The sequence below is a fragment of the Chanodichthys erythropterus genome, chromosome 10 (genome assembly GCF_024489055.1).
Source record: "Chanodichthys erythropterus isolate Z2021 chromosome 10, ASM2448905v1, whole genome shotgun sequence".
NCBI classification, from domain to species: Eukaryota; Metazoa; Chordata; class Actinopteri; order Cypriniformes; family Xenocyprididae; genus Chanodichthys; species Chanodichthys erythropterus.
Genome location: NC_090230.1, coordinates 38,944,343 through 38,969,470, shown reverse-complemented (window position 1 = coordinate 38,969,470; position 25,128 = coordinate 38,944,343). Strand labels below are relative to the sequence as shown.

The 25,128-nt window shown below is 38.8% G+C and overlaps 1 protein-coding gene across 2 annotated transcripts; it reads left to right on the top strand.

Moving 5' to 3' along the window:
* Positions 1-25,128, top strand: vezf1a (vascular endothelial zinc finger 1a). Of its 2 annotated transcripts, XM_067399133.1 has the most exons (6): positions 1-124; positions 13,532-14,301; positions 18,878-18,947; positions 19,162-19,327; positions 21,939-21,974; positions 22,207-25,128. In XM_067399133.1, exons 1-6 carry the CDS (start codon positions 89-91, stop codon positions 22,563-22,565), a joined length of 1,437 nt encoding a protein of 478 aa, XP_067255234.1. In that variant the 5' UTR covers positions 1-88; the 3' UTR covers positions 22,566-25,128. The 2 variants fall into 2 exon arrangements, with proteins under 2 accessions (XP_067255234.1, XP_067255235.1); XM_067399134.1 differs by lacking the exon at positions 21,939-21,974.

Genomic DNA, 25,128 nt, shown 5'->3' with positions numbered 1-25,128 from the left:
TCCCCCGTCCCGCGAGTGGTACGGTCCGCGGGGTGGCGGAAGTCTCGCTCTGCCATGTTGAGCGCTTTGTTTCTGTGAGTGAGACGCGATGATGGAGCAGAGCTGGAGCTCTTTCTTATTCCAGGTGAGAAACTCTCTCTCTTAAGCACACACGCACATTCACACTCACACGCAGCCCGCGCGCCGCTCACTCGTGCTGCCGGCCTGCCTGCTTCAGTCTGCTTTATGAACAGAGATATTTGAAACAGAGCACTTGGAGCAAAACAATAGTAGACGAGTCCCGGGCGCCCAGCTGCGCTCCCTCTAGATGTAGTAGTAGCACTCAATCTTCTGTGTTTACTCTGTATCTCTGCAGATCTAACACCATATCACTGTTTACTCCTCTTATCTCTATAGATGTAGCCTTCTATCAATCAGTTTTGTTACTCCATCTCTTTCTTTCTGTAGATCTTTCCTTCACTCCATCTGTCTTTACTGCATCTATCCCGCTATATTTCTCTGTTATTCTGTGTCTGTCTCCATCCATCTTTTCCTATGTCTCTCTATCTGTTCATCAATCTCTCTATTCATTCCTTTATAGATCTTTCACTCTGTTTGTTCCTATATCTGTCACTCTCTCTGTCTCTACCTCCATCCATCTTTTCATTAACTCTCCCTCTCTATCAGTCCATCATCTCTCATTATCAATTCCTCTATCATTTTCTGAAAAAGTTACAGAAATTAATATCTGAAAAAAATATGGAAATGTATATAGTCAATTTATTTTTACATTTTAAATGCATGTTTAAAATATTTAATTTTTTTTTGTTTTTGTGAGTGATATTCTGTCTATATCATCATCAGACACAGTATGAGCTGCTGTGGTGACTCAGATGCTGAGAACTGTAAACTCACTTTATGAGGTGTTCAGTCATTGCTTTCTTAGTCACTTGTATCCTCCAGGCTTTAGTTTAACTTTCTGCTTTTCATTATACCTTTTACAATGTGCATTGTCTGGTATAGCATCTGGTTCCTCTGTGTGATGCTGTTGAAAATCATATTTATCATGAGTTTTTTATGTCAGTGAGATCTCTCACTGTATGTTCTACAACTATAAATTACTGTGGGGCAACATGTCAGTGAAGAAGTTGTGTGTTTGATTACATGCTTTGTGTTCAGCACATGTTGAGCCATATGTGGGCTGCCTGGTGGATGAGTTTAGTTTTGCAGGTCTTCTTTATAATTCTTTATTGCCTAAGTAAGTGTGAAACATATACGCCTCTTCAGAAAAGATCTTGCTATATAATAATGTAACATTTGCTCTAATAAACCTGATATTGATTTAAAATATCATATTTCCATAAGCAATTGATGTTTGGTGTCCTGTTTTGCCCTTGAAGTGCTGCACAACTGAGTCATTTCACAGTTAGTACTTGGAAAGTGAGGTTAGACAAGTTCGATCCTTCTAATGTGACACATGCCGCCACACAGTTTTGCAAAACCTGTTTCTTTCTGTAATGTCCATTTCTCTCCTTGTTGAGAAGAGGTTTTTATTAATATAAATCAGGCTGAAACCTGTAGCAGCTTTTTCTCTTTAGTTGGTTGGACGACTTGTGTGTTTGCATCATAGTGAATGTGGTGACTTCAGGTTTTAGTCATGAACTTGTTGAGATTGCAGAAGCTGTTCTGTTAGTAAGCTTGAGTGTGAGGGTGAATCACTTCAGTGGGTGTTTAATGAGAGAGCAAATCATTCACGTGTCTCAAGATTAGAAGTAGACCTGTTTTTAAAAGCACAATATGTAATTTTTCACCAACAGAGGTCGCTTATTCAAAACAAAGGTGTAGCTTGATGATTAGCGCGTAAATCATGGGCGTTGCCGTCTTCAGCTCCACAGCCAATGGAAAAGGAATCCGACGGAATCTTATTCATGGATGAGCTAATGTATTAAAGTTTTACTAACGTTACGGTGGTATGAAGTAGGACGGGTCGAGAGCTGTGGGAGCAGAACGAGGCCGCTGGAGCGAATGCTAATGGTAGACACCTGCGATACACACTGATCTTGAGTTCAGCGGAGACAGTCGGCCGCTTCCGCTCTTTTCATTGCGTATGTGGGGTAACTCAGTGCTTTTTTACATGTTTAAAACAATCATTCTAAATACATTTGTGTTGAAATTTGTTATAACGTAGGGCTGGGCGATATATTGCATGCGATTGTCACGCGCATTTCGTACTGCGAAATCGCCATCACCTGCTTTCAAATGGAGTGCCATTTAATAGTCAGAACTGTTGATCACTGACAAGCTACGCAATATCACGTTCATTATCGCAGATGAATCACCTTTGATAATGAACACGATATTGCGTAGCTTGTCAGTGAACTACGGCTCTGTCTATTAAATGCCGCTCCATTTGAAAGCAGGTGATGGCGATTTAGCGACAATCAGGGAACCAGCTTTACTGACGAAACGCGTGTGATAATCGCATGCGATATATCGGTCAGCTCTATTATAACGTTACTCTGTGCGTTCGCTCGGTGGCTGTTATTAGAGACTTGTTGCACTTTGCAGTAGAGTTGTCAAAAGTACCGACTTCAGTACCTATCGGTACTGAAATTTTAAAAATGTGACGCTTTGAGCGCTGTTGAGCGGATTCGTAAACACCTCTGATTGGCCATTGTGTTGACGCCCTCATCGGATATGCCTGCGATTGGCTACAATGATCAACGCATGGGAGCACGGAAGTGTTTGAATTTGAAAGCGTTTTGAAAGTGGGAGCGCGAGCGATTGAAAGCAGGTGTCTAACAATGGACCGATCCGCGATAGACGCCCTGCTTTCAAACGCTCCCATGTGTATCTGTGTAAGTGCTTAGTGAAGAGATTTATTGATGACTATTTACAACGTTTTTACAGCGTTGATCATTGAAGCCAATCACAGACATATCCGATGAGCCGTGAAAACAACGGCCAATCAGAGATGTTTACGAATCCACTCAACAGCGCTCAAAGCGTCACATTTTTTAAATTTCAGTACTGACTAGGTACCGAAGTCGGTACTTTTGACAACTTTACTTTGCAGTAATCTAGATCAATATTAGTAAAAGTTGAAATCGAAGGTAACGCGCATATGACGTCATTGACAGGCAACGCAATGACTCTGCCCATGTCCTGGTTAAAATTGCTAATTTCTCTGGATTTAAACATTGTTGAAAATATTTGGGATAATGAAAGTATACAAGTCAACAAAATATATAACATTGTTCTAGTGGTTTTTGGATATTTTAATCAAAAATCTTACATATTGTGCCTTTAACATGACTCTTGATAAACTAGTTCACCTCACTAATCGGTTGTTGGACAGCTAGTCTGTTGTTGTGACCCTAATAACTTGGTGTAGCCTAGAGAAAGTAGAATTCCTGTAATCCATTTATCACGAGCTGATGTAGGTTTGCGACTCATGAGTGACTGACTCATAAAAGATCCTTCATTTGTTGATCAGACGCACAGCACAGACGTGGCCTTAGCTCCGGGGCACATCAACACCTTGCCTTTAGTGTTCAGAATAGCTTTAGACTTTCATTCTTACTTCTAAGGAACATTAACTTTTCATGATGAATGAATGTGCTGACGTCCGACCGTCTGGGATGTGAGCATTGCTCATCCGAGAAAGTTTTTGGAGTCAGTGCCTCAGTCGACTCACCAGAGTGGAAATGTTTGCTGGGACACTCACTCAAATAGCAGGATGCAGCGTCACAGTTGAGGCTTAAGCCCTGGGTATACTTAGTTTTTTTTTTACATGTACAGTCGAACGTACAGCCTTGCAAAGTATACTTCACTTTAGGGCTGCACGATTAATCGCATGTGTTTGTCATGCGTGTCTCATCATTAAAGCCGGTTCTGTGATCAGCGGTAAATGTCCATCACTTGCTTTCAAATGGAACGGCACTTAATATACAGAGCCGTAGTTCGCGGACAAGCTACGCAATATCGCGTTCATAATCGAAGGCGATTCATCTGCGATTATGAACGCGATATTGCGTAGCTTGTCTGCGAACTACGGCTCTGTATATTAAGTGCCGCTCCATTTGAAAGCAAGTGATGGACATTTACCGCTGATCACAGAACCGGCTTTACTGATGAGACACGCATGACAATCTCATGGGATTAATCGTGCAGCCCTACTTCACTTGACAAAGTATACTTCACATTCGACGAATGCGCAGTTTTGAGCACTCTCTCACCACGAGTTACAACCCATGTAAACATATTTGTATTCTTTCATGCTAGAGTTGTCCAAATGAGGGTACTTTCTAACCTCTTTGCGAAATCTGTCGTCTATGTAGGCCTCCATTGTCGCTGTAGCTTGCATGCGTTCAGGTCTGTTCTGTTTATGCAGTTTTTCTTCGACTACCTTGTGAATCAATTTGTCACCTTGTGGATAAACTAATTACTGCAAAAAATTTTAAATTTAAATGCGCATGTGCGACCTGCGCGTACAAAGTACAAAAATCCGGCGGTGTGCGTACAGTATGCGCATACTCTTCTGATGATGAAATTTGCATCATGCGCACTGTACATGTACCCTTGCGTATGTGTAAAAAGTGAAGTATACTTTGGGCCTTATTTATACTTCTGAGTGGGACCCAGCCTCTACGGAGTAGGCTACACGGTTTTCATTTATACTTTTGCGTCTTTGCATCGACGTGCATTTACTCTTGCAGACCACTAGTTGGCAGTCTCCACGGGCATGTTGATGGTGTAACCCACAGTATCAAGGCAAAAGCCGAAGTAGATGCAGCTTGTGTACGTTGTCGGAGAAGCAGCAGCAGTAGTGATTGCAGTAAATAGACAGCGACTTTTGTTTCAGCTTATTGTTAAATATCGAAGTGTAAATATGTCGTAAGCGGAAATGCGTATGAGGAAATCCAGTGCTATTGCAGATTTTTTTTACCTGATGGAGGGGTTCTAGCAGACCAATCACAGCGCTTGTGGTCTGTGTAGAATTGATGTCTTGTTACATTTTTGGAGAGGTGTATGTCAGGTGTAGGAGTATGCGTAGGTTCGACGCAGAAGTATAAACGAGCGTTTTGGGCTATAGTATGATGCTATTTATCGTCAAATGGTATAAATGTCAACACACCAATCTGTCATATTGTTCATACGGCAATTTATCCAAATGTGTGGTTTTAAAATCTATTCATCATATAATTAGCTGTTTTACAAATGTTTTTTTCAAATATGGCTTATATTTACAGTGTATTATAGTATTACAGTCCTCTGTTTTTAATGGTAAAACATGATGTGCAACTGCTTTTGCACTGATGCCAAATTTATCATTCATCTTTTGATTGTGAAAGGTATTGGAGGGGGGGAATAAATAATTATATATATATATATATATATATATATATATATATATATATATATAGAAAGTATTTAAGTCTTAAAATATATAAAGTAAAATTTTATTTTATTTTTATTTTATTTAAGGAAATAAATGTTAATAAATAATTTAATTTTTATTTTTTCAATAATCTAGACTTACTTTAAATAAACAAGTCTTTACATCAATACATTGAAAATAATATTAGTTATATATATATATTTTTAAAATAACAGATGTATAGAGTATTTTATATATATATATATATATATATATATATATATATATATATATATATATATATATATATATATATATATATATATATATATATATATATATATAAAATACTCTATACATCTGTTATTTTAAAAATTCAACCCCACAAAGCTGATTATATTACATCATTATATGTAAAATATTATTTATATAAATATGTATATAAAGACAAAACAGCAGTATGTTATGTTTTAGGGCAAACAGTTAGTGTGATATACAATTACTCATAGCATGATGTAAGATTGTGGTCATACCACCCATCCCTAGTCCCAGGAAAAACGCAACCTTCATGTGTCTGTGAAAATGTGTGAACTGCAGGGAGATTATGCATTGGGATTTGTCCTTTAGGGTCTAATAGTTGTAAACAGCTGGGTTGTGTGGTGTTATGAGCTGTTTGCCTTCCCACAAGCACCCTGTTCCTTTTGTACTGTTTTTTTTGCCCGTTTAATCACCCTTTCTTCTTTGCTGTTTCTTTTCAAATTCAAATTTAAGAAAGCTTTACTCGAAAATGAATTACCATGTGTTTCAGCATCCAGCCCTGGCCCGTTGCGGATCTCCATTGTGCGGCCGCTGGCTTTTCAAAACTCCTTATTCTCTCGCTGAACTCGTTTTCTCTGTTATTTACGTTACACTGACCTCAGCCTTCAGAGCCGATTTGTATCAAAATTGTCAGAGTGGCGTGAAGACGCAGCAGGGCTACAGTCATTCTGCGTCACATGCTCGTGAAGTTCACACACACACACACGCAGCGGCCTAGTCTAGACTCGCATCCCCAGACGTACCCAGTAAAATGATGACTGGGATGCTATAGGAAGTGAGCGAGCAGGTGTGTGTCTGTGTCTGTGTGTCTGTGTGTCTGTGTGTGTGTGTGTGTGTGTGTGTGTGTGTGTTTGTGTGTGTGTGGAGATATGCAGTTCTCCTCATGAATAGAGGAACCAAATCGGAGAAGACTCCCGCACAAAGACCCCCTGCGGATTCGTGAGGGCATCCCCGCTCCGATTTGTGTCCATCACAATAGAGCAGATGAAATAAGGAGCAGAAAGAAGCGTTCATTTTTCTTGTCCTGCGTCTGCCTGCGTCGCGGTCAGCCCTGCGAGATGGATGGATGACGCTGAATGCGAGAGGTCAGGTATTTAACCCTGCCCTCTTCGTGATTGCAGGAAAGCGCGCATCTTAATTGTGGTGTCCTCTTTTCGGTGTGTCTGCAGAGACCAACAGCATCTCTTGCTCCTGATTAAGCATGTGCAAAATGAAATATTTTTACAGACTGTGCATTTCCACAGTTTTAACGTCATAAATCTAGCTTTTTTTATGTTATGTACATTTTATAACATTATACTTTGTATTATTTTACCTTAAATTACAAAAAAATTGATAACTGCTGTGCGAGTATTTCTAATACTTTAAGTGTGTAAAATAAATTTAAATTAGATTTAAATATATTTAAACATGTTTCACATTCTTTTTGTGAGAAGAAAACATCCCTAAAACTTCTGAAAGTGAACAGCAGTGTTTTACTGTAGCATTACATAACAAGTGTCATTTTAACATCATTGTAAACCAGAGGGTTTAGGATTTCAGGTAGGCCTACATTAAGTTTATTTAACAACAGAAATGGAATAATCAAATGTAAAAAAAACAAAACAAAAAAACACTTAGTCTCACTCTTCTCTGTATGAATTAAATGTATACTGATTCTTATTAAAGCTACAAAAGTTATTCAGTCAAGAGCAGTGAGTGATTTTCTTCTGTTGTTTGATTAAGCTCACAGATGGAAGCAGGTTTATTAGGCTGCTGTCAGTTTAAGAGCTGCATGGATCCAATATGTTGCACGTACGCTTTCGTTCTCAACTGTTTAGTTCACTTAAGACATAACTGACTGTGTTTACGTGAATACTCTTCAAGCATTTTGACATCATTTTGTGTATATTTGGCCATATAAGCTACAGAAGAAAACTGAATTTGGGATCCTGCGCTGTCCGAGAGGCAACTTTCTGTGCGCGCGAGTACTTCACTTATTGCTAGGGATGTAACGATACGTTCATGTCATGATTTGATACATATCACGATACCGAACTCACGATACAATGTTATTGTGATACTTCAAGACATATGGTAAAAGGTTAACAATGAATAAGCTTGGACTTGGTGCTGGTAACCTAATGCACAGGACAGTGTTGATACCAGAATAAAAATATTCATGATTCTGAGGCTGAAAATACAGAAAAATTCTTGCACTCTGGATATATTTACAATAAAGTAGGCCACTTTTTACTTGTAACATAAGACATTTGGCATTATCAGGACCCACAAATATTCCCCCATTGCATTATTAAACATTATATTCAACATTATATATAGTAGTTCAATGTAGTACTGACATTAAAACTCTGTAAACTTATTTTTTCTCACACAGTAATTTTCATTTTGGGTGAACTATACACAATACATATTGTCACTATCCTTGATACATATTGTTGCATTTTTGTATTGCGATATATTGTGACACAATATATTGTTACATCCCTTCTTATTGGATTTAATAACATTAAGTTTGTCACACGTTACAGTCATGTGTCCAGTCTACTCTCTGCTGTCTGCCTCGACCTAAAACTTGGACTTTTTATAATCTTTTGGAGTATTAAAATAATGCAAAGTCATAATAATGCTATTGTGCATTTTTTATATTTTGCTTTTGGAGCAAAAGGGAAAGCAAAAAAAATTATTATTTTTTATTTGTTTATGACTATGATGACTTCCACTTCCGGGAACCTCAAAAATGTGAAAAGGGTCCATCAGGGCAGGTCAGGAATCCCTATTAAATTTGATTCTTAGGGGTATTCATACAGAAATGCTATAGAATTACATGTTTTTTAAACACATTTTTTTAATTCACAAACACCTTTCTGCACATGTACATTTAAAAAAATAATCACAGACTGAATGCAAGAACACGCAATGCTTTGCAAGAGATTTTTGACAAATAAACATGCTAGATATCAAAATATCTTTTTTTGCACAACTATTATAGAGATTTTAAAATTTGAGAACTTCTCTACGAAGATTTTAGCATTTGGGCAGTTACGCCCACTGTCAGCATGTTGAAACTCTCTTTATGATGTTGAAAATTTTTTTTTATAAATTAACAAGTCTGCCTCACTAATCAATTAGCTTGTAGGACAATTAATCAACCCACTCTCATTCCGGATGCCCTCAGGCTATGTGTGTGTTTCCTTGGCCTCTGAGAATTGACAGGCCTTGTTGTTTTATCAAGGAACGGGTAGATGTGCCCTTAGGGGCCAAGCCCTAATAATGCCACCTTTGACCTTTCGTTGACTTTGTTCTGGTTTAAAATCTACGTACGATTTTTGCTCATTAGTTGTGTGTGGTGAGTGAAGGTTTTTTCAGCAGAGCTGGTTTGGGGCTGTTTCTCAGTTCTTGGGGGCTGTGCCTGTTTTAGATGCTCCATTGAACATCAATAGTGGGTGAACAGGGCGTTTGCCGCACTTTATTGGGTCTTTTAAGGGCCTCAGGCAGTGGTAGCGTTGAAGTCTGATTCATTTTAGCGAATCAGTTCGTTAGGATTGTTCATAGATTTAAAGTCCCAGCATGGCAATTTATGTGTTTGTGACTGCTGTATTTTTTGTCTGTCCTGACGCTTTGGCTCAGAGATCAGTGTTGTCTGGGGCAGGTGGTTGTGATGTAGGTTAGCACAGAGTGTCTGTAAGCTTTTGCCCCTGGCCATGTAAACACATGCCTCATGCTGCTGTGTGTGTGTAAGGGAGAACTGAAGGAGTGTGTCCAGCCTCCCAGAAGCCTCAGTATACAAACAAACATCCACCTTTGTTTCTAGGCCTGTGAGGTGATTTTTCCCTGTTTGGTTGCATCCCAATTCACATACTTCTACTCTGTGAAAGTAAATAATTTGCTCATAATGGGAAAGTATGCACTCTCGGAGTATGTAGTACGTCAGTATTGCATGTCATAAAATTGCATCATATGTTTATAAACTACTCTGGATTGCATTCCTTGTTGTTTTTATACATCTGAAAGGGTTAGTTCACCCAAAAATGAAAATTACTCTATGATTTACTCACCCTCAAGCTATCCTATGTGTATATGACAATTATTTTCTTTCAGATGAATACAGTTGGAGTTATATTAAATAATGTTCTGGCTCTTCCAAGCTTTATAATGGCAGTGAATAGAGGATGAGGTTTTGAAGGCCAAAAAAGTGCATCCATCCATCATAAAAGATATCTAGACAGCTCCTGGGTGTTAATAAAGACCTTCTGAAGCAAAGTTATGCATTTGTGTAAGAAAAATATCCATATTTAAAACTAAAATAAATAACTAGCTTCCTACAGATGGCTGTATGCATCGCTTTACGGCAAAAGAGTGAACTCTGATCCGACGCATAACGTGAAAGCGAAGAGGATAGAGCAAAACAAAACACCGGTCACGAATTAGAAGTCTAAAATGAGTATTTTTAAAGAGAAATGTCAGAGGATTTTGATATAAGAGAAAAGGATCTTGAGTTTGTTGCCCAGCCCTATTTGTTCGAACAGCGAGAGGCGTCAAAACTCACAATACTCCTACATCACGTCAGGGGATAGTCTTTTGGCGTAAGTCGACATGCATATGGCCGTCTGCCGGAAGCTAGTTATTTTAAAGGACATTTTTCTTACACAAACGCATCAATTTGTTTCAGAAGGCCTTTAAATACCCCATATATTTTTTATTATTCAATTTTTTAACAGCCTATTTTGGGGCATAATTAAAAATGCGCAGATTCTGTGCGTGTCCCCTTTAAATGCTCGTGCTCCCCACCCCCAAGCTCACAACTCTATAATACAGTGCATAAACAAAGTTCACACAGCTAAAATAACTCTCAAAATTGATCTTTACAAAGTGTTTGTCATACAGCATATCGGATCATGTAAGTATAGTATTTTTGGATGTTTGCATTTGATTCTGAACGAGTTTGATAGTACTCCGTGGTTAACAGGGCTAAAGCTAACATTACACACTGTTGGAGAGTTTTATAAAGAATGAAGTTGTGTTTATGAATTATACAGACTGCAAGTGTTTAAAAAATGAAAATAACAACATGGTTTTGGTCTCCGTGAATACAGTAAGAAACAATGGTAACTTTAACCACATTTAACGGTACATTAGCAACATGCTAACGAAACATTTAGAAAGACAATTTACAAATATCACTAAAAATATCATGATATCATGGATCATGTCAGTTATTATTGCTCCATCTGCCATTTTTCGCTATTGTCCTTGCTTGCTTACCTAGTCTGATGATTCAGCTGTGCACAGATCCAGATGTTAATACTGCCTGCCCTTGTCTAATACCTTGAACATGGGCTGGCATATGCAAATATTGGGGGCGTACATATTAATGATCCTGTTGCGTCACAGTCTGTGTTATATTGAGATTCGCCTGTTCTTCAGAGGCCTTTTGCAAAAATCTAATTTACATAAGAAGGAGGAAACAATAGTGTTTCAGACTCACTGTATGTCATTTCCATGTACAGAACTCTAATTAACTATGCCGAGGTAAATTAAATTTTCAATTCTAGGGCACCTATAAAATGTAATTTATTCATGTGATGGCAAAGTTGAATTTGCATTAGCCATTACTCCAGTCTTTAGTGTTACATGATCCTTCAGAAATCATTCTAATATGCTGATTTGGTGCAGAGGTTCATAAGAACTGCATTTATTTGAAATAGAAATCCTTTGTAACATTTATTTTTTATAATTTATTTATTTCTGAAAGTATTGAAGAAAAAATCTTACTGACCCCAAACTTTTGAACAATAACATTTGCATAATTTCCTTATTACAGTGCTGCAGTAGTAGAATTGTTTTTTTAAATTTAAAAAGCATAAAAGCAGTTTTCCACTGCACATGAAGCTTGGTGTCATTTGAAATACATAGAGATCTGGAGTTTGACATCTAATATCAGCCAGTATGTTACTTTATACATTTCTAAATATAAATGTTTCATATTCCTGTCCATCAATCAGCTTTCTAAGTGCTGTATCTCTCGTTTTCTCTGTGAAGTCCTTGTTATCTAATTCACAAGTTTAGTTTGTTTGTTCCTGACCCGCTGAATCATCTTTCTTGCGTTACGGTTAATTTTGCAGTCACATGAAGAACCGGGAGCATCTTGGCAGATCGGTTTACGCCGGACAGATTTAGATTCCTCAGCGGCCTGACGTTGTTTTTGAGTTCAGTTAATCAGAGCGCACAGGCTCTGTCCTGTACCCTGTGTTCATGCCAGCATGTGCTCTATCACGACTGCAGCGTAATCTGTGTCATTAGTTTGGGGCCCAGATGACACTTTTGATAACACTGTGAATCATTCTGAATCAGGAATTCTGAATCCAGTCATTAGCCCAGCATGAATTTCTGTTTGAAGAGGGGAAACTTGACTCATTTGATTTAATGAGATGTTTCTCAATGGAGTGCCTCTTCCTCCTGCCAGCTGTCGTGTCCAGTGTGTGTTTGTATGTATGTAAAGTGAGCGTGTGTGTTCATTCCTGAACTTCTGCTCATCGTTAGTCACCCCACAGGCTGCCGGAAGTGCTGATGGGAACACAGAACACACACACACAGCAACTCTGTGCAGGATGGACTCAGGCTGTATCCTCTGAGATCAGAGTTTTTCATCTCTGTTCAAACGTACTGGAGGCCCACAGTTAAATTCTCCAGAGAATTGCCGCCTTTTTTCTTATCTGTGAAAAAATAAAAGTGAAGACCGGTGTGTGAGAGTGAGCTCTCTATGCTCTGTGCACCAGACTACAGTTTTTTTTATGTTTCTTTTTTTTTTTTTTTTTTTTGGGTCGGCACACATGAAAGTTGTGATTGATTTATTATTTAATTATTCTGATTTTATTATTATTATTTCATTATTGTATTACATTTTATTTTTTTTTTTTAATTTTATATCATTATTATTTGTATTTTATTTAATATGTTATACTATAATTTTTATTTATTTTAATTAAGTGCAGAACACATTTCTTTATATTTATAATGTCATCTTAATGGTTATCACTATTAGTGTTGTCAAAAGTACTGACTTTGATACCAAGTCGATACTGAAATTTTAAAAATGTGATACTTTGAGTGCTGTTGAGTGGATTCATAAACACCTGATTGGCCATTGTGTTGACGCGCTCATCGGATATGCCTGTGATTGGCTACAATGATCAACGCATGGGAGCATTTGAAAGCACACGGAAGTGTTTGAATTTGAAAGCGTTTTGAAAATGGGAGTGCGAGCAATTGAAAGCAGGTGTCTAACAGCGAACCGATCCGCGATAGACGCCTGCTTTCAAACGCTCCCGTGTCTATCTGTGTAAGTGCTTAGTGAAGAGATTAATTGATGACTATTTACAACGTTTTTACAGCGTTGATCATTGAAGCCTATCACAGACATATCCGATGAGCCGTGAAAACAACGGCCAATCAGAGATGTTTATGAATCCACTCAACAGCGCTCAAAGCGTCACATTTTTTAATTTTCATTTTCATTTTTTAATTACTTTTGACAACTCTATAGTCATCAACGACGCTCTTCATCGAGCACTTACACAGATACACACGGGAGCTTTTAAAAGCATCACAGACATATATGTTGAGCGCGTGAACACAGTGGCCAATCAGAGGTGTTTACGAATCCACTCAACAGCACTCAAAGCGTCACATTTTAAAAATTTCAGTATTGACTTTGGTAGCGAAGTCTGTACTTTTGACAGCACTACTCACTATCAGCCATAATTTTGGCCAATACTGTAATTCATTATTTTTTTTTTGTTAGTACATCACAGTCTTTAACCTTCCTGCCCCGGTTCTGTCTTCTCTTTCCAGCAGGCTAATGAAGCCCTTCACCACCAGCACCAGGTGGCCCCGAACAGCCTGCTGCCACTGCTGAACGCTGAGCCACAGGACCAGAAGCCTGTGATGCCCATTCCGCTGGACCACAAGCCCCCTGTAAGTGCAGCCGAGCTCCTAAAGGACAATGTAGCCAGCGGGACGGGGGGAGGAGGGGGTGGGAACGCTGGAGGGGGCGGTCCGATGCCCGTGGTCAAGAAAGAGCACAAGAGCAAGACGCCATTCATCTGCGGCTACTGCAACAAGGCCTTCCGTGACAGCTACCACCTTCGCCGCCATGAGTCCTGCCACACTGGCATCAAAATGGTGTCCAGACCCAAGAAGACCGCGCAGGCGGCACCCACCATGGTCCCGCTCATCTCCACCATGCCCCGTGAGACCACGGGTGACCCTGCCTACATCTCAACCGTCGCTGGCATCTTCTCCACGGCTACCACTTCCACGTCCTCTGCTTCCACTGTCATGTCCCCGACGTCCATGTCCAACGTGACCCAGCACAGTGCTCCCAAAAAGCCACCCAAGCCTGTAAAAAAGAACCACGGCTGTGAAATGTGCGGGAAAGCCTTCCGGGACGTTTACCATCTGAACCGTCACAAGCTGTCACACTCGGACGAAAAGCCGTTCGAGTGTCCTATATGCCAGCAGCGCTTTAAGAGGAAAGATCGCATGACGTACCATGTGCGCTCACATGATGGAGGTGTCCACAAACCCTACGTCTGTTCTGTGTGCGGAAAGGGCTTTTCGAGGTATGTGGGGCTTTTGCATTTCTTTTAAATTTGCTTCGATTTAATAAGTGCGTTTGATTTTGAAGTTCGGGAATTTACAGAATTATAAGGAATTTAATGATTCTGGTTCAGATCCAATTAACAATTCTGATTCTTTAATGATTCTTTTGATGAAGCTCCTCCCTTTTTTGATAATCAAAAGTTTATGGTCTGTAAGATTTTTTTATTTTTTGATGTAAAATAATACTTTTATTCAGCAAGGATGCATTAAAGAGGACCTATAATGCCCTTTTTACAAGATATAATTTAAGGGTGTACTTACTGTTTGACCCTCAAAGCCTGGTTCGTTTGACAAGTGTGAGTGCTCCATTCCGTGCCCTGGCGTGATTCGTTTAGCCGGCCCTGGCCTGCTTGAAAGAGGTGGGCCAGAGCGTGGTTCGCATGCAGTGTGAGTGCAAAGTGTGCCTGAGCACGGAAACGGCTACTATTTTTGTACACGCTACCGCATCATTATGATGGCAAACATCTTTATTTCTACTCTGATAGTACACTTATCAATTAATGTAATTAAAGGTTCTCTAAGCGATCCTGGGCGGAGAAACTTCCTGTTGACGTTCGAAGTGTTGTCAAACAAAACAGAGGCTAGCTAGACCCTCCCTCCTCCTCCTCCCCCTCCCCTCCGAGCTTCGCGATCGGGCTCAGTTCAAGGTAGGGCTGACAGATATATCACATGCGATTGTCACGCGTCAGTAAAGCCGGTTCCCAGATTACTGCTAAATCGCCATCACCTGCTTTCAATTGAGCTGCATTTAATAGACAGAGCCGTAGATCACTGACAAGCCACGCAATATCGCGTTCATTATCACAGATGAATCGCCTTCGAAAATGAACGTGATATTGTGTGGCTTATCAGTGAACTACGGCTCTGTCTATTAAATGCCACTCCATTTGAAAGCAGGTGATGGTGATTTAGCGGCAATCAGGGAACCGGCTTTACTGACGAAATGCACGTGACCATCACATGCAATTTATCGGTCAGCCCTAGTTCAAGGCAACCTTGCCTAGTGTGAGTACACCCTAAGTCTCTGGTGTCCCCAGAATGTGTCTGTGAAGTTTGAGCTCAAAATACCCCACAGATCATATATTATAGCTTTCCAAATATGCCCCTTTTGGGTGTGAGCGAAAACACGCCGTTTGTGTGTGTCCCTTTAAATGCAGATGAGCTGCTGCTACCAGCCCCCTTTCCAGAAGAGGGTGGAGCTTTAATAGCTTGCGCTTCGGTTGTTCAACAACAACAAAGCTGGAGAATCTCACGCAGCCAAAATCACGATTTTCAGTTACGATGTCCAGCCTTACATTGTTCAAACTGGAGTCGACACTGATGAAGAAACTTAGGAAGAAGTTACTTTTAGAGTGGATAAATTAATGTAGTTGCTGTGGAGTTGATTCAACTGATCGACTAGCATGTGCCGTCATGTTTATTTTTTGTCTAAATCCAGCATTGAATCGACCCTCGTTTGTGAAGCGGCGTAAAATGACGGCATGGCAACAACACTCTACTACAACAACTCTTCCTCTTCTCTAAAGCAGCACAACATGTCCTCACCCCTTTTGTTGTGTGTTCTCAGAGATGGGGTTTATGTAAATTGTAAGTCGTAGTCATAAGTTGTAGTCCTTAAAAAGCGATTTCTGTAACCGAAAATATCTCCCTTTGCATTGAACTTTGAGTGCTGTAACTTTGCAGATGTTGTTTAGGCTCAAACAGCAACATTACACACTAACTAAAGTTTAAAAAAGTAAAATCATAATCAAGGACCCCTTTAACATTGAGCACATCTCAAATTCACGTTCGACTTCTAAGAGAGGCAGCTTTCTGTGCACACAATATGGCAGGGTGCCAGTCAGCATGAGCACCGCACAGAGTTCCTTTTCAGTTTATATTGCGCTTATAACTCTTTTTAACATCAAGCACATCCCACTCTTTATATTCTCATTCATGCATTTCATTTCATCACTCTGAAGTGTCAATAGTGCTTCTATATATTTACACACTGTGATGTACACGATATAGCAAAATCTCTAACGATAGACATTTTATACCCTGGTAACCATAGCGTCTTACTGTCCAGTCCTATTTTGAGTGGTAGATTTAGTAGTTTGGTATAATCTATAATGAAACCGAACATCATGAAAATTATTATTATTTTTTTTTAATGATTTAAGGTTGATTCTGAATAAGAACCATTTCTTGATTCAAATCGCTACAAATAACACTAATATTTTCACTTTCAACAATGCGTAAATGTATACATTAATAGCAAATGTAACTAATTTCCATCCTGCATAAAATGAGGCTGTTTGTGGATTCTGATGATGTCAGTGCATTTAATACTGTCTGTTGAAATATGTGTTCAAAGCTCGAGCTGAATCCACCATCTGCTGTTCTGATGATGTTAATTTCGTCTCGTTCCTATTGGCTGCCGCTGGCTGATTTATAGTTGTTGTGAATGGATCTGACTGGCTGCCTTTGTAGGGCCCAGCATGCCGAGGGTCTGCGTGAACAGGAGGAGGAGGGGGTGCTCTTATTCCTCTGTTATTCCCTCCTGTTTGTTCTGTCTTAGAGGATCAGCGCTGGGGTTTCCTTTGAGTCACTCAGGGGCCGCAGACACACGGCTGCTTTAGGAGTCTCGTCTATACCTCGTCTATAATGTCTGAATATCCAGGAAAGATTCAGAGAGGCCTCGCTATCCCTGAAATTAATCCTCGGATTATTAATCACGCACTGACACAAGTCAAAGCACAGAGATGAAAAGAGCTGTTTTTAGATCTCTGGCTGTTCCTGAGAACACCACCTGAAAACAAAATGTCCCAGTCTCCTCTGGCAGGTTGTGTCACATTCATATTTAGTGTGCTTTTTAAACCTGAATTGAATTGTTCTCCTCCACACTTCACTGTTATTTTGTTCCAAAAGTTCGATTGCAAAAAATACTTTCGTCTAAAGAAATGTTTCCTTGGCATCCTGTAATAGACATGGTGGATGTGATTTCATCAAATACAGCATGTTCCTGGATCAACATATTTGGCTACATTAATCCGGAGACATTTGAAAACCGAGTTTTCATTTAAAAACACTCCTCATCCACACTAGAAGGGCTGGAACAATACATTGATTCTCGATTCACGATACAAAGAATCTCGAATCGATTCTGATCTTAGTTTTTAACAGCAGATGGCACTACGTGCTGTGGAAACAGCCGTACTCTGCTTGCTTCCAGTTCCTTTACACACACCACTTAAACCTAAAATAATTATTCATAATGTTCGAAAAGGTTGAAGCGAATTACCAGGGTGCTCACAGTGGGCTGTTTACATTGAGGCTGTGACTGCTGAACTCTCAACCCTGACACACTATTACCATTTCACACTGTATTTTAGTAGCACTTACATTCTGCTTTTAGCATCAGTTGAACACCTTCCAGTGTTCATATAACTTATTTATATAGTGCATTCATCTAACTGTACTCTGTACTTTTTTTTGCACAACGTGGAACAATTGCTATTTTATTCTGCATCGTTGCTGGATATTAACTGTATTTCATTGGCTTTGTCTTCGGACTTTGGCTAAGTAACAAAAAAATTAAATTGATTTGAATCTTGAGTCATAAAAGCATTCTGGGCTGAGGTGAAAATCTATTTAGCCACTTACATGACTCAGCCGAACGCACAAGCGACGTCTAGCACTCTTCGTCGTGAGCATTTGAGTGTGCGGTTAAAAACTAGCCTAGAGCGCCATCTGCTGTTAGAAGCTCAGAATCGATTCGAGAGAGAAAATATCAGGATCGATCCAGATTCATTTTATCAAGAATTGAGAATCGATGTATTGTCCCAGCCCTTCACACTAGGATTTTTCAAAAGTTGCCCCTCCATACTGAAATGTCTGAAAATGCTTAACCTTTACTGCTCATGTGTAAAATGTAATAAAAGCTCATAAGTTGATGCAGAGAGAGCAGATATAATAATGTTCTTATGGCACGATCATTTTATTAACTTAATATTGGCATCACTCACTTTTGCGCCCAGGTCAAAATCGGGTTTAAAACGTAACTCATATTTTGCCATGCAGGACAGCAAATGTGCATAAATTCTCAGTAATCTTTGCAGTAATGTAATGACAACATTTTTGGACAGGAATTTCGTTCCAGGATCAACAAAATAATTTGACCCAGGAACAACATATCTTACTTGACAAAATCACAGTGAACAGGCAATCAAACTTGAATCCAAACCAAAACCTCTAGTGTGAATGCAACATCATTTTGTGTTCTATTAGCTGTGATCAGTGGTGTAGCCCAGTGTTTACTGTAAGCCGCATCTGCTAGTTGGTTTTCTAGCTCACGGCACCTGATGAATCTGCAACTTAGAGATAGACCTGTCAAAATTGTTTCGCAGAGGCAAAGTACAGCACCTGGAGGCAAAAAGCTGTTTTTCCTGAAGTTCACACAGACACAGCTGGTACCAAAAATCAAGAGGCTTTGTTACAGAGGCACTATGCTGTTTTCTTCCTTGCCATGTATTTAATTTTTCCCTCTCCTTTCAGGCCTGACCATCTCAGCTGCCACGTAAAGCATGTTCATTCCTCAGAGAGACCATTCAAATGCCAAGTAACGGTAAGAACCAGAACCCATTCATCCTATTTATGCAGTTGAGCCACGTGACAATGAACCTCTAGTTGCTGGTACCCAAAGATTGTAGGTTAAACTCCATAAAGTGTTAATAATGAGGACTTCCTGAAGTAGTGTATGACAATTTAAATACTTCAAGTAATTCAAGGAAAACTGATTCAAATTTTGGCTGTAAATGTATGTTTTATGTTCATAATAGGCCTGTACATCAGCCTTTGCCACCAAAGACAGACTTCGGTCGCATATGATTCGGCACGAGGGGAAAGTCACGTGCAACGTGTGCGGAAAGATGCTGAGCGCCGCCTACATCACCAGCCACTTAAAAACACATGGCCAGAGCAACTTTAACAATGCCTGTAACAAAGGTAAGTGCAACAAGATTGGCTGCCCCAACAGCCAATCAGCCTGTAGTCTGTACGACAACTCTCCCAGCTTCTCTGGGTGACTCATGTAGCTCTAGCACCGACATCCTTCTACTAATACTCTGTTCCATCCTTTCTTCTCTTTTCCAAGATCTTTGCTGTCCCTTCAGCTCCCAAACTCTCTTCCACATACGCAAGTGCACTAGTTTATGAGAGCTGACTTTTGTCTTGATCAGTTGTGAGATCAGTTGGCCAGAATGACAATAAAACTAAGTGTTACAATAGCGCTTACAATAAATTATACCACATTGTGGGTTTTTTTTTTTTTTTTTTTGTCCAACATTTTTTTTTTTTTTTTTTTTTTTTTTTTTTTCAGAACATATTTTAACATCCAAAGTATTCAGTGTTTTCATAAGTTATTCAGAAAACTTTTTTTAGTTGGTCCCGTCCCTGGGCTTTGACTACAGTTCCTGGTTTGAGAGCCACATGTTTAATGGGCTTGAGCAGTCAATTTTTAAAGGGATAGTTCATCCAAAAATGAAATTTCTGTCATTAATTACTCACCCTCATGTCGTTCCAAGCCTGTAAGACCTTCGTTCATCTTCGGAACACAGAATAAGATATTTTAGATGAAATCTGAGGGTTTCTGAACCACACACGACACCTTTTGAGGACCAGAAAGGTAGTAGAAACTTCTTTAAAATAGTTGTAGGAGACTGACAGGGAAGAGAAAAAATTGTTGAACAAAGTCGTTATTTTTATTTGTTTTTACACACAAAAAGTATTCTCGTCGCTTCATAACATTAAGGTTGAACCACTGCAGTCACATGGACTATTTTAACAATGACTTTACTACCTTTCCGGACCTCAAAAAATGTGTGTGATTTCATCAAAAATATCTTAATTTGTGTTCCGAAGATGAACAAAGTTCTTATGGGTTTGGGACAACGTGAGGGTGAGTAATTAATGACAGAAATTTCATTTTTGGGTGAACTAACCCTTTAAGCCCAGAGCTCTTTCTGTGATAGAGGAATGGTACAAGTTGTTGGAAAATGTTATAAAGCACAAAGAATCTTGTGAGTGAAGTCTCTGTAAAGTGGGCATTAGGACCTTTTAAAGCAATTATTTTTGAGCATTTTTGTTTGGAATGATATTTGAACATGGCTGCTGTGATTCTTGGGCCAGAACCCCTTTCCCAGTAATGTTGTGTAATATTGCATTTATTTTTGTGATTTTTTTTTACTTTATTTTATTTCTTTTTTTTTTTTTACTTTGGCGGCGCATTCCATCATATTTCATTGGTCATGGCATTTGATTTGTAAGTTCAGAGATTAAATTAGTCAAGCATATCAGTGGAGGAGGCCAATGCTTTGCTTTAGGCTGAAACTGCTCTGACTGAACCAGATCCTTTCTGAGGACGACAGGGTCAGGAAAAGGGCAAGGGTTAGACCTAATGAAAGGATGAAAAAAGTGGTCAGCAGTACTCTGGAAATTTGTAGTGTCATTTACTTTAATTAGTATTAAATGAGTGGAGTTCCCTCAAATACGTACTCGTGGTCTCAGTTTGTCTCAGAGCTGTTGGGCTATTTAGTGATAAGTGCCATTATGTGTTTGTTTGTATATTTTTCATGAATTAACCCGCTGATCCCCATTCCATAATCTATGTCTGTCATGTAGTTTAGTTTTTTTAAACATTTCTGTCTGCTTTGAAAGTGATTTAGCTCTTTTTTTTTTTTTTTCTTCTTTTTTTTTATGGTTGACACTGATTTTGTTTTTCTTTTTTGGTAGAATGTTTATTGTATATTTTAGTAGCCAAAACCTCTGAATGTTCAGGTTTCAAAACAAAAATTAACAAACTTTCTTGACAGCATCTGTGACCATGCTGTTGATTACCACAGAATATTATTTTGTATCTTTGTTATATTAAAAAGTATATTTTATTATTTTAATAATTTTTTCTCTCACCTAAAATTGTTTGCATATATGTAAACAATTTTACGTAGCAAACAATAATTATTCAATGACATTAAATTTAAATAATATATATTTGTAAATTAAAAAAAAAAAAATATATATATATATATATATATATATATATATATATATATAAAATATACAATTTATGTAATTTTTATTTGATTATTATATTAATACTTTTGTCTTTTGCCTCAGTTAAAAAAATTATTAATTTACATATATTATATTATATTATATTATATTATATTATATTATATTGAATTATATTATATTATATTATTACATCTCCATTTAAAATGGCAAATAATCTTTTGTAATTCCCTCACAATGGACATATGTGGAGCAATTTTGGACATTTTCTATGAAGAATTTTTTTGCCATACATGCTGTCGATAGTTTAGCTTAACCTGTTTTGAACCTGCAACATTCACATTAAAATCTGTTTCTGTTGAATTATATATAAAAAAGGCTTGAATCTGTTTGTGATAATGAACAAAAATCTCAGATTATTAAACGGTATTCATGTCTGAATTCACACTGAGCATAAATGCTGCAGCCCTGCATTGCAAAAAGTCCCATAATGCATCACTGCAGGCAGCTGCCTGCCCATCATAACCCTCTGTCTGTTTCTAAATAGGAGACTGGCAGTGGAACCACTCAGGGCTCCGAAAAGGTAAAAATGAAACGAAACAAAAAAGACGGAAAAGCAGATACACACACAGTAACAGTTTGCTCTCTTCTGTCTTCGCCAAACGATAACAGGAATTTCAATCACATATGTCTACAGGTTCATTTAGGTCATTTGACATACCAGTCTAGACACCCAGAGAGTTTGGGAGCAGAATACACACAAACCCTCAACACGCACGTTAACGCTTCTCCTGTCTCTTTCTCCTGCTCTACAGACAACACTGAAATCTGCAACTCTTCCTCCACCACGCCAGTCTCGGCCGCAGCACCCATCACCTCTGCAATGAACCGTGGCAACACCAGCAACCCCGTTACTATAGCAGCCCAGATGAACATCTCCACCAACACGGTCAATATCACATCTCCCGTCAGCCTGCAGCACCCGGTTACCATCACCGGCCCTGTGAACATCGCCTCCGTCAACATCCCAGCCACAGCGCCCATGAACATCGCCCACCCAGTGGCCATCACAACCCCCATGCCCATGAACATCGGTGGCCCGCTCAACATCGCCATGAGACCAATGGACAGCATGTCCTTCCTGTCCCAAGTTTTGCCGTCTTCTCCCTGGTAGAACCGGCCCCTGACCAGCCTTTTTGCCCTGACCTCTGTGCAACTGACACCTGTGTGGCGTGAACAAACCCATCCTGTGGCTAGGTGGCAACTCTGGTGAAAGATTTGCACTGGTTGATTCAGCTCTCTCTGGCCTTTGAATACGTTTGCATTTTGCGTGCAAGGTGAGCAGCTCGGTAGCGGGGCATTTCGCAAGCTCCTCTGAGCACTTCAAATCCCGACAGACGTTTTTAAGGACAAATGCAATAATTGATGTGCATTTCGAACACTTTCTTTTTTTTTCTTCTTCTTTTTTTTTTTTAAATAAGCAGAGTGCCGATGGGTTCTTCAATGATGTTGAGGTGAAACCTGCTAATCAGTATTTAAGAGAATTCATTTGAAAGTGACTGTTGCTTCCATTGGGAGGGAGGATTTTTTTAAATATTTTTTTGTATTATTTTGATTTTGCGCAGGGGTGTGAGTGAGTGCGTACGTACGTGTAGCAACTTTTGAAGAGGTACAATTTTTTTCTTTATTAATAGTGTTCGGCAGGACACTGTTTACGACTTTTTAGTTTCTCTAAGGGGAGGGCAGCTTCCTTTTCTTATTGTTTACGTTGCCATTGTTAGCTTTTGCATACAAAAGAAAATGTTTGGAGGAAGGAAAGAGAGTCTTGCACTGAAAGCATATCCCTAGTCTAAAAAAGGCAGTATTATCTAAATATAAATATCATGATAGTATGGCCCTGTCCAAAATTGCGCATTTGATGTGGTCTTGTTTGTGCGTATCCATAAAGTTCATGAAGACTGTAGGGTGTCCCCTTTGTCATTTTATGGTTGAGAAAGGTGCTCAAAAGCGCCCTCTTTGCACACTGGTGAGGACTTCCAAGCATACTACTACTAAAAAGTCTGCGGAGCATTACTTCACCAAAGTGTGGATTCGGAGGAGGACCATAAGGGCCAAGTGCGCCATTTGGGACAGGGTTTATGAGCTGTAGATAACCAGCTCATTCAAAACAGGGCCATCTAGAGGCTGGAGTCCCGCATTGACGCCCTTTAATTTGGACTTTTGCTGCCTGAGTTTGTCTTTAAAAGTATTTTATAACCTCGTTTTTAGTATTTTTATAATATTTTTGCAAGATCCCTGTTCTTTAAAATGTTCTGCAAAAGAGATAGGCTGAGAATAGGAAATGAACATGAATAATTCCAGGAAATTATTCTTGTTTATTTGTAGGTATAGTTCACTTTGATTTGATTTATTTTGTTTTTTACTTTATTTTAGGTTTTATTTTGTTGTTTTTAGATTTTCTCGTTTTTTTTGTTTGTTTTAGTTTTTGTTTTGCTTTTTATTTATTTTTAGATTCTTTTTGTTTGATCTTTTTGTTTATTTTTTGTTTGTTTTGGGTTTTATTTTGTTTTAGTTTTTTTTTTAATTTTTTAGTTTTGTTTTTGTTTTTTTGTATATTTTAGGTTTGTTTTTGTTTTGTGGTTATTTTACCTGTTATTTCTACAGCGGCACCATCCTGCTCATTTTTATTTGCTTCCAGTGATTAATATTAAATCTTCTCCATTGGTTTGGACTTTTGTAGGTTGGTAGTATTTTGCTATAGCGCCATTTAGCATAAAAGCACGTCTTCAGTCTGAAATAATGAAGAATGTTTACAGACTGCTTCTGGAAATTTCTACACTGTGGTGGGTGGTTACATGCCGATTTATTTGGACTAAAGAGTTTAATAATGTTGTGTTATTGAGGACACAATTAACAGTATAAGTAGGAACAGTGAGCTGCCACTCACTACATGAATCTGCTGCCAATGTGATGGAAATTTAGGTACATTATGACAGCCACTTCCTCTATATGCTTCCTGTGGATGGAGCAGATGCCAGAGAGAAGAGATTGCTGTAGTGAAAACACTAATTATTTGACTATAATTTAATTCTATTGCAATTTTTTGTGGGTAGTTTTCCCGCCACCACAGCCTGTGATGTGATGATCTGGAGTGTCTGAATGGATGCCGTCCACCCCAGCACTGAGTCTCAGGAAGGGGATGCTTTATCTCGATCAGACACAATGAATCCCTGATCCGTGTGTGTGTGTTTGTGTGCGTGTGTGAGCCGTTTGATTCTCCCGTCACACTAGAACAAACAAAAGCATGTTTCCATAGTTTAGTTTGTGGGAGAGTCAGAATGAGCGTTTATGCATTTCTTTAGCAGATGCATTATAATTGCCTCTTTTATTTGCCAAATTCAAACCAATTATGAAATCCAATGAAGTGAAGATTTTTGAATTGAGTCTAATGTTGTTTTGATTCAGTTGATGAACTGGATGATTTTTGGAGCCCCTGTGAAAGCGGTTGAATGTATATGTTTGTACAGAAGTGTTTAGCTCGGAGGATCTTAGAGTACGGATAGACATGTGAGCGAAGAAAAGCAAAATAACCTTTTATAAAACTTTTGTATTAGTACATTAACAATGGTAATTTTTGTATATATGAAGACTAGGCTTTCTGAGTAGCAGAAAGAAAAACATTCCTACATTTTTTTTAAATGTAAGTTTGTCAGAAATAATTATGTAAACATGCGCAA

Coding starts and splice junctions, on each gene's coding strand:
- vezf1a (XM_067399133.1), top strand. CDS start 89: ATGATGGAGCAGAGCTGGAGCTCTTTCTTATTCCAG. Junction 18,948..19,161: donor CATTCAAATGCCAAGTAACG/GTAAGAACCAGA, acceptor TGTTCATAATAG/GCCTGTACATCAGCCTTTGC. Junction 19,328..21,938: donor TAACAATGCCTGTAACAAAG/GTAAGTGCAACA, acceptor GTTTCTAAATAG/GAGACTGGCAGTGGAACCAC.